General features: G+C 53.3%; 1 protein-coding gene across 1 annotated transcript in view; it reads right to left on the reverse strand.

Moving 5' to 3' along the window:
* NOL4L (nucleolar protein 4 like) overlaps positions 1-13,643 on the reverse strand; it is a 59,534-nt gene that overhangs the window by 32,293 nt on the left and 13,598 nt on the right. Inside the window, exons 2-4 of the mRNA XM_040080057.1 lie at positions 9,444-9,599; positions 5,735-5,846; positions 1,100-1,209 (exon numbers count right to left, since the gene is read on the reverse strand). Of these exons, the coding sequence (XP_039935991.1) occupies positions 1,100-1,209; positions 5,735-5,846; positions 9,444-9,599 (378 nt within the window). The remainder of the gene's footprint in view (positions 1-1,099; positions 1,210-5,734; positions 5,847-9,443; positions 9,600-13,643) is intronic.

Here is a 13,643-nt window from a genome sequence, read left to right on the forward strand (position 1 = left end):
TTCTCCTGCCCGACCCACCGTGAGCACAAAACCTGGCACATCAGCCTTTCACCCTTCAACACCTGAAACAAATCCTGAAACTCACTCGAGTGTCGAACAAGTGCAAAGGAAAAAGCACTGAGACACACAGGTGCTTCCCACCAGATGCCATTTTGTCCTCCAGCAAGAAGGTTTCACAAGAGAAGTGATGGAGGAGCTCGGTATCCCTCCAGCAAACCCACACTTAGCACTTTACACTCTGGCAGGGATGCTCTAACCCACATCCCTTTAGGAAGCTGCTGGATAAAAACCCCCATCGGGTGCTCAGACTCCCAGCAGTGTTTTCCACCACAGCACCATGCAAACGCTGTCACATCTTGCCACTGGCAGCAATGTGTGAAATCAGGTTCAGGTTTCAGTGTGCTGGAAACAAAATCCAGCACTGGCTTCCAGTGCAGATTGTGGGGAGCAAGTAAAACATACTTTTCTTTTTATAGACTGTTTCCATGGTGCACAGAGGTTCCCATAGCTAATTCTGCAGCTGCAGAACTTCAGAAAATTGCACAGCCTGGGTATAATCCTGTGCCAGGGTGCCCCATACATCCCCAAAGCAAAATCCAGTGGCTTAACACTGTCACCAAACAACGGAGCCGTGTCCCGCTTTGACGTGGGAGCGGAGCGGCGGCAGCTGAACCCCCTCAAGTTGCTGAGCAGTTTAAGAGAGCCCCAGAGCAACCCAAGCCAGGTCTGGGCTTCAGACCCCATCTGCTAAAGCTCCCAGACATCAGCGGGAGATAAACAAATTACTACTTGCCATATTTATTTTTAAACAATTTCTCAGAAGAACCGTATGTCTAAAGAACAAGCAGAACTGTTACAAGCAATAACTCAATCAACCCCATCTCTGCCCCTCTCCACAACTCTGAAGCAGCCCAGCTTCCCCTGAGCCAGGAGATCCGGGATGCGCCGCCTCCCGGCTTCCACGCACCAGCACTTGGTCAGAGCCCGAGCAGCTCGGACAAACCGGCCGTTCCCAAAAACATCCTCTCGGAGTCGATGTGCCCCTCCCCACCGCTCCGCTCAGCCCCTCGGCACAGGCAGAGCCCGGCACGGCACTCACCTGCTCCTGGGAATTCATCACCCGCAGCTTCATCTGCTTCAGGTAGGTGGAGGTGAGGGGCATGTTGTAGTCAATGATCCCAGAAACCAAGGAGGAAGGCGGCTCGCTCTCTGAAGAACATAGGAGAAGCTTTATTTAGGGGAGGGAGGTGCGGGTGTGTTCTCCTAACTGGTACTCAGGGGTGCTCAGGAGAACTTCAAATCCCTGGCAAGAGCCACCACCCGCTGAGAGAAGGTTCCTCCAAGAACATGACCCCACCAAGAACATAATTACAGAACAGATGTTGTCTTGGGGAAAAAAAGAAAAAAAAATAAAAAGAAAACAAGCATTGCTGTCACCTGTGAAAAAAACTACACATAATACATAATTTTCAGTGTCGCCCAAACTTGAGGAAGAAACTGAGTCTTGCTGAAGCCTCAGAAGCACTTCCATGCACATGGGATTCATGCAGGGGGGGATGAACAAGGATCTGTTTGCAGCTTGCCTCAGCACTGCAAAGTCTTGCCTATTTTGCTGGGATTCCCTCAGGTAGGAGTTAACATTAAGGCGACGTATTAAGTATCTCTGTCTGGTGATGAAGATTATTTTTAACATCCTCATTAAAACACAAACTTAATTTTAGAGATCTTTAATTTAAATTGTTCCTGTTGATTCCTCTGGCTGCATCACATCGAGCTCTAGAGATGGCTCCAGGTTTGGATGCTCCTGCAAATCGCTCTGTCTGGCCAGGCCGAGTCCCCACAAAGCAAACTTTGAGTGATTTCTCTGAATTCTGAAAGATTTTCCTGCTCTGCCCCACCACTGAGGATCCTGCAGGACACAGAACATGAAGGCTGATGGAATGATCTGTTCTACCACTGAATTTTCAGGCTCATGCAGTGGGTTTGTCCAGGAGGAAAGCTGCCATTGTCCACAGGGATGGCTGATGGCTACAAGCAAGATTTCTTTGCCCTCAGCACAGGCAGATGCAAGTCTGGAGAATTAATGCAGCCTTCCAGCACATGCTGAAGGGATGTGTAGCATCCACTGGACTGGGAGCTTAAGCAGCAACGGGGGAAGAAGAATTCCCAGGAGCTGAAGGTGAACTCATGGTGGAACATTCCCATTCCTGGTTCTGAATCTTCCCTGGCTGGCTTGCATCTTCTGGCGTCACTGGTTTCACAGGCATGCGTGACAGAGCCCCTTGAAAAAGAGCCTACACAAAATGTTTTACAGCACCTCAGAAAAGCCATCAACCCAATCCTACTGGGCTTCTCAGAAATGCTGAGTGTCAAAAAATCCTGCCAAAACTCAGCGGACCTGATGATGCTCCACACCTCTGGAAACACCACACCTATCATGTCTGATTAAGAAATTACCTGACCCCAAAACGGCCTGTAATTGACTTAAACATCACAAAGGACTTTGCAAATCTTCCCTATCAAGACATTGGCTGGGTCCATGGAAACACAATGTTTTTTTCTCAGGCTCATCTAGTCCATTCCTGGGCAGATGGAGCATTCCTGCCTGTGGGTGCAGGGAAGGGTGGCTAGTGCCACTCAAGCCATCAACCTGCCCAAATATGAAGGTCCAAAGCTTTTAGGAGCCTTGTAAACTGATTCCTCCATCTTTTCTCATGGCTGTATGTCAGCAGCCTCTGTCATGCTTTGACCTACAGATTAGGAGCACTTCTCTGTCTCTATATATTAAACACCCCAAATAAACCCTTATTCTGCTGTGCACGGATGAAAAGATGCTAAAATCCCAGTGCAAGGGGAGCATTTCACAGGAACAACACCTGCCACCTTCCCCAGCTGGCTGAGTCCCTAAGAGTTAAGGAAAGCCTTTGCTAAGAGTAACACAGATAGAGCTGCTCCCTCCTGAAGCACAGGCATGGATGAGGTGAGTGTCTCAGATCTCTGAGGATGATAAGTTGCTCTCCTGCCATTCCCACTCCACTGCTCACCTCTGCAGAGATGAATGAAGCTGAACAGGAGCAGCTCTGCAACTTCAGATGGAGAGGAAGAGGGAGGTGAGTGATCTTTTAGTGCTTAGATTCTGCCTGAAACCATCCTGATGTAAATTTGGAACAATCCCACTATAGGCCACAAATTTACTGTGAATTTATGCAACTGCACCAATAAGGGTTTGAGCCTAAGCAACCCAACCCTTTTTTTTTTTTTTTTTTTTTTTCCCCCTTTTTCTTAGTTATCTGGAAAAGAAAGAAAACCTTTGTTTTAAAATGCCTGGGGGGCTCCACGGGAACAATCCTCACATCCTATGTCACAAGAGGAAGCTCCTGGAATCCTTTAGCTCATTTTTCAGTTATCTCTGTCACATGCCCCACATGCTGGACACACAGATGGAACCGGCAGAAATGGTTTTGAACCTAGCTCCACATTTTTATCACTCCACCAGAATCACTCCTAATTTAATAACACTCTAAAGAGATGCCAGCGAAGTCCAGTGACGTCCAAACTTTCCCACAAGCGAGACAATTTGCTTTTATGAATGATGTGTGTGCCCCGCAGGGTTTGATGTCAGATATGTCTAATTAGGGATTTTTGTGATCACAGATTAAATGTGTTCAGATTTGTTTCATGGACAAGGGAAGTAGAAAGAGATGGGCATGACTCAAATTCTGCCATCTTACTGAGTTAAACTTTACCTCTATGTGCTTCTATGTGTGTATGCACGTGCATACACCTCAGAAATTCTTCTACGACCCCAGTGGGTTTTTTTAGGCGATTTGCTCCTGATAAATTCCTGAATACGTGTTAGTGAAATCAGACACCCTTCCCCAGTAAAAGCAACCTTATCTAATCTACTCAATGCATTTTCACATGTACTTAGTCACTATTTAGGTGCTATTTAGGCAGAGAAGCACCTCTGTCCTTTCATTCCTGGTGGGAATGAATGGGAACTTTTTACCTGTGGGATCCATTGTATTCCTGATTGATTTATTTTCAAGAGCACTGCTAAGGGAAGAAGCTTTATGAAAATAATCAATAATTGATGCTAATTTATAAACGTGTTCAGGACAGATGGATCAGCCCTGGTCATGGTTCCCACAGCCAGGACCACGCTGGGGGGATATCCAGAACCGGGTGTTCCCTGAGCTGCCTCTGAACTGGGACAGGTGTGTGCTGCTGGGAGAGGCACAGGACATGCAGGATGGTGGGTGGAAGCCCCTGAAGGAAGACCAGGTTGGACAGGGCTTTGAGCAACCTGATCTAATGGAAGGTGTACCTGCCCTTGGCAAGGGGATGGAATGAGATGAACTTTAAGGTTCCCTCCAAACCCAACCACTCTGTGAATCTGTGAAGGGACAACAACCCTTTTCATCAGCTGCCTCCTGAAATGGGATCCCAAGCTCTGGCACTGTCAGCTCAGCTACTGCCAGGCTTTTAGGAAGGTGTCCTGGCGTGGGTGAAGCCAACAAGTGACATCCCTGTTGGCCTGACTCGTCCCGTCACCCCTTCCGTCCGTGAGCTGGATGCGGTGCAATCAGTGTGAAGGTCAGGTTTGCTCCCAGCAAGGTCAAAGTCCAAAACTTTCCTTGATGTAATTGGAAAGAGGGATCAGGCCCTTAGCTGGCAGAGTGGGAAGTGCTGTGGTAATGGAGCTTCAACTATCAGAATTCAACTGGAGTTATTTGGGAGAGGTTTTTGAGAGTTTCTAAGAAAATGCAATGAGTAAAAAGCATTTCAGTCACTACCTTTGGATAGATGGCACATAATCCATGCACACAAAACCTCTGGGATGTCCATAGCTCTGCTCCCAGCAGTAAACAGCTGGCAATTAGTATTTAATACTAGAAATTCTCTATTGTAGGGCCTTTTGTTTCTTAAATTCTGCTTCCCTTCCTGATAAGAGCTGCCAAATGAGCCACTTTGCCTTGCCACTTTTGAAACAGACCAACTCCCTGCAGTTTATTTTTTTTAAGAATCAATTTTAACGGCTGAAACCGACATCGCTTAGATGCTTTGCACTTGATCATGAAAACAAGTTTGTAATTCAGAAAAAAATCCCACACAAATATTTAACCAGCTGTTCTGGAAGAGAACCTGGTCCCATCTCCTTCCCACTCCTGCTCTCTCTTAGACCTAAGGAGCTGAAGATTGGACAAAAAAACTATAATGAGTCAACCACCTCAGTGGCCACACTAATGGAGTGTGTACACAGGCACAATGTAACCGTGATTGCCAAAACACTTGCCATTATCTAACTCGGGATCATGTGCTTATCTATTAATTAGTGTAAATTGCTTCTTTATCAGAAACTTCAGCTGTTCGCACATATTCTGTGCCTTTCAACTACTGAAATTACCAGGGAAAAACTTTGGGTTATTTTTTCTAGACATTGAAGTTTCCACCCACACATCATCATGGGTGGATTGCAGCCATATCTGTGGTATTTTTGACCCATGTTTTGGGTGGCACTGGGGAAGCTCAGAAAGAAAGCCAGGCTGTTTCTGCTCCCTAAGATGTAAGAAGCAGGTTTAAGCAATTCCTTCAGCTTGGCTTTAAGATGAAGAATATCCCAGGTTGGGAAAACCCTTAGGTTAGGATGTATCTCCTGGGCAGGGCGGTATCTGGCAGCTGTGGGTGGCACGGCACTGGTGCGAAATGCAATGTCAGCCTGCTGGCACTTTACCTTTGGGCTCCAGGCCGTTGGAGTTGAAATGCATCCTCTTCTGGCACTCAGTGCAACTCATCAGGAACCTGGTCACAGCCTCTCTCGGGAGGAAAGCATAGGTCTCTGCAATCTGGGGAAACAACAGAGAGCTGTATGTCCTGGGAGAGGGAGAACGGGGTGGAGAGCGCAGGGACCACGGGCACAACTCCGAGCCACACGTTGTCCCCTCCAGCCCTAAATCCCTCCCTCCTGAGCAGCTTTTGGTGGGGGAACGCTTTGGGAGGGGAACTGGTGTCCCAGTGAGGCACCAAGTCACGAAAGAACAGACTTTGGTATCCCTGTGTACCCGTTACCTCCCCAGAAACTCCTTCCCGTTCCCCCTTGGAGTCTGGGAAGAGCAAAGCTACAAACGTGTAAGAATCAAATGCAAAAGTAAAGGCCTCGTCAGCTCTGTTTGCATTGTTAATTACCATCACACCAGTAACCTGAAGAATCCATTAATCTTTTGTAAGAGCAGGTCACTTTTTCCCACAATGACAATCAATTACCATTAATAATACTTTGCACTTCTGTGACATATTTTATCTAGGGAATTGAAAACATTTTTCCAAACATTAATGAATTAAGTCTCCCGAACCTTTGTGGGGTATGTATTTTACAGATGAGGAAAAGCTAAGGATAAATATTTAAAACTTGGATGCTTGAAGTTAAACACTAGATCCAGACCTAAGCACCCACAGAAGGTGTCTGGCCATACCAGAGTCCTATAATGGCAATTAATTCCTGCCAGCAGTAATTTTATGGTATTTCTAAAGATCAAGACTAGGTTATTTGGAGAAGGAATGAGTCAATTTTAATGTAGACTTCTCTAAGGCCATAAAAGACCATCAAGTCTTGGAGTCTGACCTGTGTAGCACAAGTCATGAAACTTCACCCAGGTTCTCCTGGAGCCCAGCGGTCTGTGGTTTGCCTGAAACATCATCCAGGAAGACATCTGGTCTTAATTGGAAGGCATGAAAAGGTGGAGAGCCCACCTCTTACTTTGGGCTGGTTCCTACGGTTAATCACCCATCCTGTTTGGTCTAAGTGACTTGTCCGAGCACGGCGGCTCCCAAACCAGGGGCCGTGACCCCCACAGGGGTCACAGCACTTACAAGTGGGGTCATAAAGCAGACAGAAATTCAATTGTTTGTGCCAGTCCTCGGGGCTGCGAGGCCGGCAGAAGTGGGGCTCAGGACGGGAAGTGGGGCTGCAATCAGACACCTCGTGGGTGGGAGGACAGCCCAGCATGTCCTGATCCCCCTCCTCTGGCCGGTGGGCACCATCCTCCTACCTCACCTACTTAACAAATAACACCTAAATTCTAAAAGCCCACTTTAAATACAAAACCACCTAAATTCCACGCATTTTTCTACCCTGAGGGGGTGCTGCTCTAGAAGCAGAGCAGCGGGGCAGGGGCAGAGGCTTTGCTGGATGGTGGCTGAGGCAGCGCCGTGCCCGGCTCTGCGGTGGGAGGGAGCCGCATCCATCTCCACTGCGCGGCAGCAGAGCCCGGGCTTTCACACGCACAGAATGCCAGATGGGTGGAAAGTTCAGGCGGGGACCTTGTCCCAGCGCTCAAATGGAGGCTGCAGTGCCTGGTCCTCGTGGGATTCTCCTCCTCTTGAGCCGCAGCTCCAGCGAGCTCTGTTGTGGCCGAGCGGATGCCGGCTCAGTCTTCGCCCCTGTGTAATATTTATCGACGCACAAGCACAAGGGATTCCCGCAGAAACGCTGAACTGAGGAGCCTGGAAATTGCTGGTGGCAGCCGTGATGTGGTGTTGCAGGCAGGGAACTGTCCCCGCGTGCTGCCCGCCGGGCTCAGCCATCTCCCTGCCTCTTTTGCTCCAGCAAGCCCACAGTCTCTGCTGCAAACGTTCAGCTAATTTTAGTGATACAGTTGTTATTTCTCAGCTGATTTGATGCTCTGCAGAGCAGACAGCTTCCTTGATGAGTTATCTCCCATCCGAACTCCCTTTCTGATTGCCTCCCTTCAGAGGTCATGGACAAGGGCAAACTCTCCAGTGTCTCTAATCAGAAGCGGTGGGGAAAGGGAGCATGGAGAAGGAAGCAGGGGATCCTGGAGCCTTCCAGCTGGCCACCCAGCAGCGTCCCTTTGTGCTCCCGTGCCAGGCGTGGCGTGTGCTCTGCACCATTTCACCTTCCAGCTCAGGCTACAAAGGCGCTCCGCGGAGCAAGGGCAGGAGCGAGGGCAGGAGAGAGGCTGGGCAGCCCAGCCAGCAGCGTCCTGCCAGGTCAGGAGGGGATACACGCTGCTAACGTGATGATCTCAGCTCAAGAGGGAGATGAGGGGTGGAGCGTGAAGCTCTCTGACTGCTGTGAGCAGGCCTGGGAAAACAGACGGATCCAGCCTGCTCCCCTGGGGCTGTGCAGGGCACAGATTAGTCCTCCAGAGAGATGAATTGAAGGAATTAGGGAAGGGTCGGAGTGGTCTGCTGGGGAAATGAGCAGAAAGTTTTTGAATTGTGGTCACGCTGGTGGGGCTGCCCCCCCTGGACCACAGAAAGGTCACTTGCCCCCGGCCAGGGAGGGTCAGTGTGTGTGCCTCAGCCCCATGCTCTGCCACAGGGGAAGGACTCGAGTGCTCAGGGCAGGGAGCGATGCCATGAGCTCTGTGTGCAGAGCCCTGCTCCCTGGGGACTCCCACAACACGTGGGAGGCTGCAGGGCACTGGGCTGCCTCACCAGCACTGCCAGCACCACAGCGTGGATGGAGCACGGACATGGGCAAGCAGGACAGACTCCAACCCTGTGCTGACTCTGGCAGCACGCTGAGCTGTGCAGAACCTCAGGCATCATCACAGAGACAAGAGCAGCCTGCAAAGACCTCTCTGAGACATTGTATACACCAGAGAGATGAGCTGCCAGCAAGCCACTCCTGTCTCTAAGCGACCTGGTCCTTAGGGCTGTGGGATTCAAGGGAGTAGCTTGGCTTTGGACAGTAAATTCAGCTCTTCCTGTAAAGGGAGAGCCTAAATGTTTGCATCGGAGGGCTGTGCAGAGTCAGGAGAAACAGCAAGCTCCCTGGAGAAGCACACTTCAAGCTAAATTATTCCTGACCTAACTATAGTGGTGTTTCAGGATGGATAGGGCTGGTTCTTGGCATCCGTAGAACCAAGACAAGGCTTAGCTTGGTGCCTGCCTCCATTTTGTAACTGAGGAAGCCCAGGATGGGCTGGAGAGGAGGGAAGGCCACGGCCATGCCCCAGTCCCCCTTTCTGGCTGCTCCTGACCTTCAGGGCCCACACGAGACATTTCCCTCTGGCCGAGGGAGACAGGGAGGCAGATGACCTTAGAGCACGCAAAGGACTGGATAAACATTCTCTGTTCCATCACTAATACTAATAAAGGAAGAGAGGATTTCTCCTCCTTTTCCCTTCAGACATGCAGAGCGTCTTTGTATGATTCCCTCGCTCTCTCCTCTCCCAGCGGCCGCGCTGTGCTGCCGCTGCAGCCCGGATTCCTGTCCCCGAGCACAGCTGCTCTGTCTTTAAACCCCTCCTTTCTCACGCCTCCCCGCACAGGCACACTGGGCTCTGCCTCGCCTCTGCCTCCCGCCAGTGGCTCTGCTCCTACCTGCCCTGTCATCCCCGCTCCCGAGGGCCTCTCCCTCCCGCAGCCCCTGCGCTCCGGTGCCCTCCCTGCCCGGGGCACGGGGGGACTCTCACCGCTCGGTAGGTTTTCTTCTGCCCGGCATGTTTGGGTGCTTTGCCCGGCTCCGACGAGCTTTCCACATGCATCGAGTAGATGATGTCAAAGAAATCTTCCACCACGGCCACGCGTTTCAGAGAGATGCCCTCGGGCTCCGACAGTCCATCTGCCCCCTACAACAGCGCAGGCAAGTTGAGTTAGTGTCAGCGATGGGTGACAGGGGTGACGAGATCGGCCCGGGGCTAACGCGGTTGGAGGGGGCAGAGTGGCAGTGCTCCCGCCTCGGGCTGCCTTGGGCACGGGGGATGTGGGGGATAAATTAAACATCGCTTCAGGGAGGATCCTGCTGTAGCCAGGGCAGTGGCGGCTGCTGCTGTTGTGCTGCTAAAGCTGGCAATGAAATTGGGCCAGGAATAAAAACAAGGGAAGAGTCCAGAGCGGAGTGACAACTGATCAAGAAATTCAATTTCCATAATGTGGGATGGTTTTGCTAGGCGGGGAACAGGCAGGGGAAGCTCTTTGGACCTGCACACGGTGCTAAACCACCTGGAAAGCCCTGAGATGTGAGGTGCTCTAGCTGGCTGCAGTCCCCGTGGACATGGATCAGCCAGCAGGACAAGGTTTCACTGTGATGCCAGGATACAGCCCCTAAAGGAAGGAGCCAGCATCCCCTCCTTCCCTGCACTGACCTTTCCAAGGCTCCCTCCCTCTCACAGACGCAGAGCAGCTGAGCGCTGGCAGCAGCAGCACAGCTCTTTGTGTGTTCGGATGTGCTGGAGAGCAGGAGGCAGTAATTCTGCCACACGACAGTGGTGACAGACTGATGGGAGTGGGAAGTGTGGGGAGCAGTGCTCCTCCGAGCTGACTGGCACCAACGGTGTCAGCTCACACTGGCAGGGTGCGCCGTGGGAAGGGGAGGCAGCCTCTGGGACCCGGCAGCTGCTATCGGCACTCGGCACAAAGCACCAGAGCAAGGAGGGCAAGTGGGAGGTGGTCAGTGGCTACTGCAATGGCAGCGGGGACTGAGAAAGGGCCAGGCTTTGGGAGGTCACTTAGCCTGCTCCTTGAAAAAAATGCCGTTTTTCCACAGACAAAAAAAATTTAAAATATTATATATATATGTATGTACGTATGTATATTACATCCCTTTAAGGGCTGCTTTCCAAAAGGAATGCATGGATGTTGTCCAGTGAGTACCCACCAGGCTGCTAAGCAGCAACCTGCACATCCAAATGACCTGCAAACTATCTTTTTCACGTGCATTCGCACATCCCGGAGGGCAGGCAGGGGCTGGCAGGGAGCTGTGGGCAGGGTCTGTGGGCAGGGTCTGGCAGGGGTCTGCATGCAAAGGGAACACCCAGTCTCCTAACCCGCGTTTGTGTCGTCCTTGGTTGGGCTCTGTGTATTTTACACAGTCTATAGATTGAATAAATGCTGTTCTTTAAGCCACCAGTGAAGGGCCTCTCAAAAATCAATCACTTTGTGGGCCCACCTTCTGCTAAAGCCACCCAACATCTCAGAGGAGCAGTCATTTAATGTACAGCGCTGCCTATTAGAGTTTGGCTCCTCAGCCCGATTTCGGAACAGGGACTGCCTGTCCTGGGCACGGGCTGCAGCGGGACGGTCGCTGAGCTCACCCGGGACAAGGACACGCGGATTTTCCAACACAAACCACCTCTGCCCTCCCCGGAGAGCCCCAAGCCGGGTCTGAAGGTGGCTGTAACAAAGAGAATATTGAGAGCGAACACAAGGGGCAGGGTGGCAGGGCTGCGTGGTGGGGGTCGGGAAACTTCGCCCCAGGGAGTGTCTTTGAGGAATATAGATCTAATTTCTTCTGTCACCGTTCAGAGTTTCGGTTTAATCGAGGGCATGGGTATTCCCCTGCCAAGGAGGAGCGGGCATTAGGAGGCTTCCTACTGACCAATAATCCTCAGAGCAGGGTTGAAATGAGGATAATTACAGAAACAGGACAAAGGAAAATGCAGCAGGGGAAAAGCACAGTCAGACCTAACAAGCAGAGCCCTCAAAATTAAGGCTGTAACCAACCCCGTATGCAAATCACTGTTTCCAACCAGCTGATATCCTCCTCCCCGCACGGGCAGCAGGTCCCTGTTTCCTCCCCGGTTTCAGAAGGAATGCAGTGAAGGTAACCTCGGGGTCTGGGCATTGCTACAGCCTCCCTGCACACCCAGCAGCGCTCTCCTCCCCGCCCCGGCTGGATGCCGGATGCCGGAGCTGCCTCCTCAGCATCCCGCTCCCTGCAGCGATCCTCCCCTGACTCTTTGCATCTCTCCATCCCCTCCCCAGCCTTGTGACTGCTCTCCCCGTGATGATTATTTAGCTTTGGGAAGCAGGTGAGATGCAAGCAGTATCAAAGCCACTGGGTATAAGAAGCTGTATCAAGTCAGTGCCTCCAGGATTAGGGAGGTTTATATCTGGCAATATATCCAAATGTTGACCTAGGATTTAAGAGGACACGTGTGCTGTAGAGTACCTCTCCGAGGGGCCCACGCCCCTCGGGTTCCTCCTTCCACACCCAGCATTGCTCACCAGAATTCAAGGCATGAGTCAGAGCCCATAATATCTCGGAAAGGCTTAAAACCCCTCAGGTTTAAATAGCAATAAAAATTCAGTTGGGAAGCAGAATGGAAAGAAGGGATGCTTTTACCCTGTCCTGGTGTTGGGGCACTATTAGAAGTCACCTGCCTCCACAAGGAGTAAAAGATTTCAGGAGCAAGGCTCAGCCCTAACAGAGGTGCTTGGAAGCGGGTGGCATTTCAGGTGCTGAGGAGTCCCTCTGCCACCTTCCAGCCATCCTCCTTTCCCCGATATCTGCCTAGCACCGGTCTGTCTCTCCCCCTTCCCAGTATCTCCTTCCCTGTGTACTGTGCCCCACAGTTCTCACCCCCTCTTTCCTCTCATCCTCCCCACCCTCCCAGAGCTGTGAGCACTCTCTCCTCTCCTCCATCCGATCTTTTTCCTCCCCGGTGTCCTTTGTCTTCCCCACCTCCTCTAGCTCCACATCTCTGGGGACCCTCTGCCCTAGCACCACTGTCCCGGAGCTCCGCTACCCCCGCACCTCCTCCGTCCCCGCTCCATCCCTCCGGCCACCTCCAGCACCCGCCAATCAGTGCCGGGAGGCGCCTCCGCGGGCCGAGCTCCCCTCCCGTGCCCGGCCCCGAGCGGCGACAGCCATTTCAGGCAGCGCCGTCCCGGCTGCGGCACGGGCCGGGCAGCGCTCCCCGGGGCCGGGGAGCGGCCATGGCGCTGGCAGCGCCCAGCCCCGGCACCTTTGTTCTCGGCGGCCGCCCCGGGCGCGCCCGGCCCCGGCCCGGGACGGGGGGCGGTGCGGCGGGAGGGGACGGGGGAGCGCCGGGGCAGCCCCGAGCGGCGGCGCGGGGTGACATCTGCCGCGGCGGGGAGGGAGGCAGGGCCGGGCCATCTCCTCCCCCGCCGCCCGGGCCGGGCTGGGGCCCGCCGGCAGGTAGCGGGTAACCACGGCAACCGGCGGTAATCCGCTCCCCCGGGCCCGCTGCCCCCGCGCCCGCCGCGCCCCGCCCGCCGCCGCCCGGCCCGGCCCTGCCCGGCCCTGCCCGGGGCAGCGAGCCCGCACCGCGCCGAGCCTGGGACGGGCGGGCAGGGGCAGGGAGTCCGGGGCGGGTTCTTACCACCCCCAGGCACCGCCATCCCGCCGGAGCTGTGCGCACCCGCTGCAGCCCTGCCGCGCTCCCACAGCCCCGCCGCACTCCCACGCGGACCTGCCCTGGCTCCCGCAGCCCGCTCAGACTCCCACATGGACCTGGCACGTTCCCACGTGGACCCGCCACGGCTCCCTCAAGGACCTGCCATGCTCCCACACAGCCCCGCTCCCATAGCCCTGCCGTGCTCCCACTTGGACCTGCCTTGTTCCCACATGGACCTGCTGTGGCTCCCATACAGACCTGCCGTGGCTCCCACAGTCCTGCCACGGCTCTGCCATGCTCCCACACAGACCTGCCGTGTTCCCACATGGACCTGCCACACTCCCACACAGACCTGCCGTGCTCCCACACAGCCCTGCCATCGCTCCTACACAGCTCGGTCCTGCCTTGGAGCCTGGCAGCAGCACCCACACATCTCCGTGACCGGCCTCCTCCACCCGCCCAGCTCCCTCTGCTCCCAGCAATCCCAGCTGTGTCCTCCACCAGCCCCTGTGGCCATTCCTCAGCATCCCGGCC

This window comes from Hirundo rustica, chromosome 16 (assembly GCF_015227805.2).
Source record: "Hirundo rustica isolate bHirRus1 chromosome 16, bHirRus1.pri.v3, whole genome shotgun sequence".
NCBI lineage: Eukaryota > Metazoa > Chordata > Aves > Passeriformes > Hirundinidae > Hirundo > Hirundo rustica.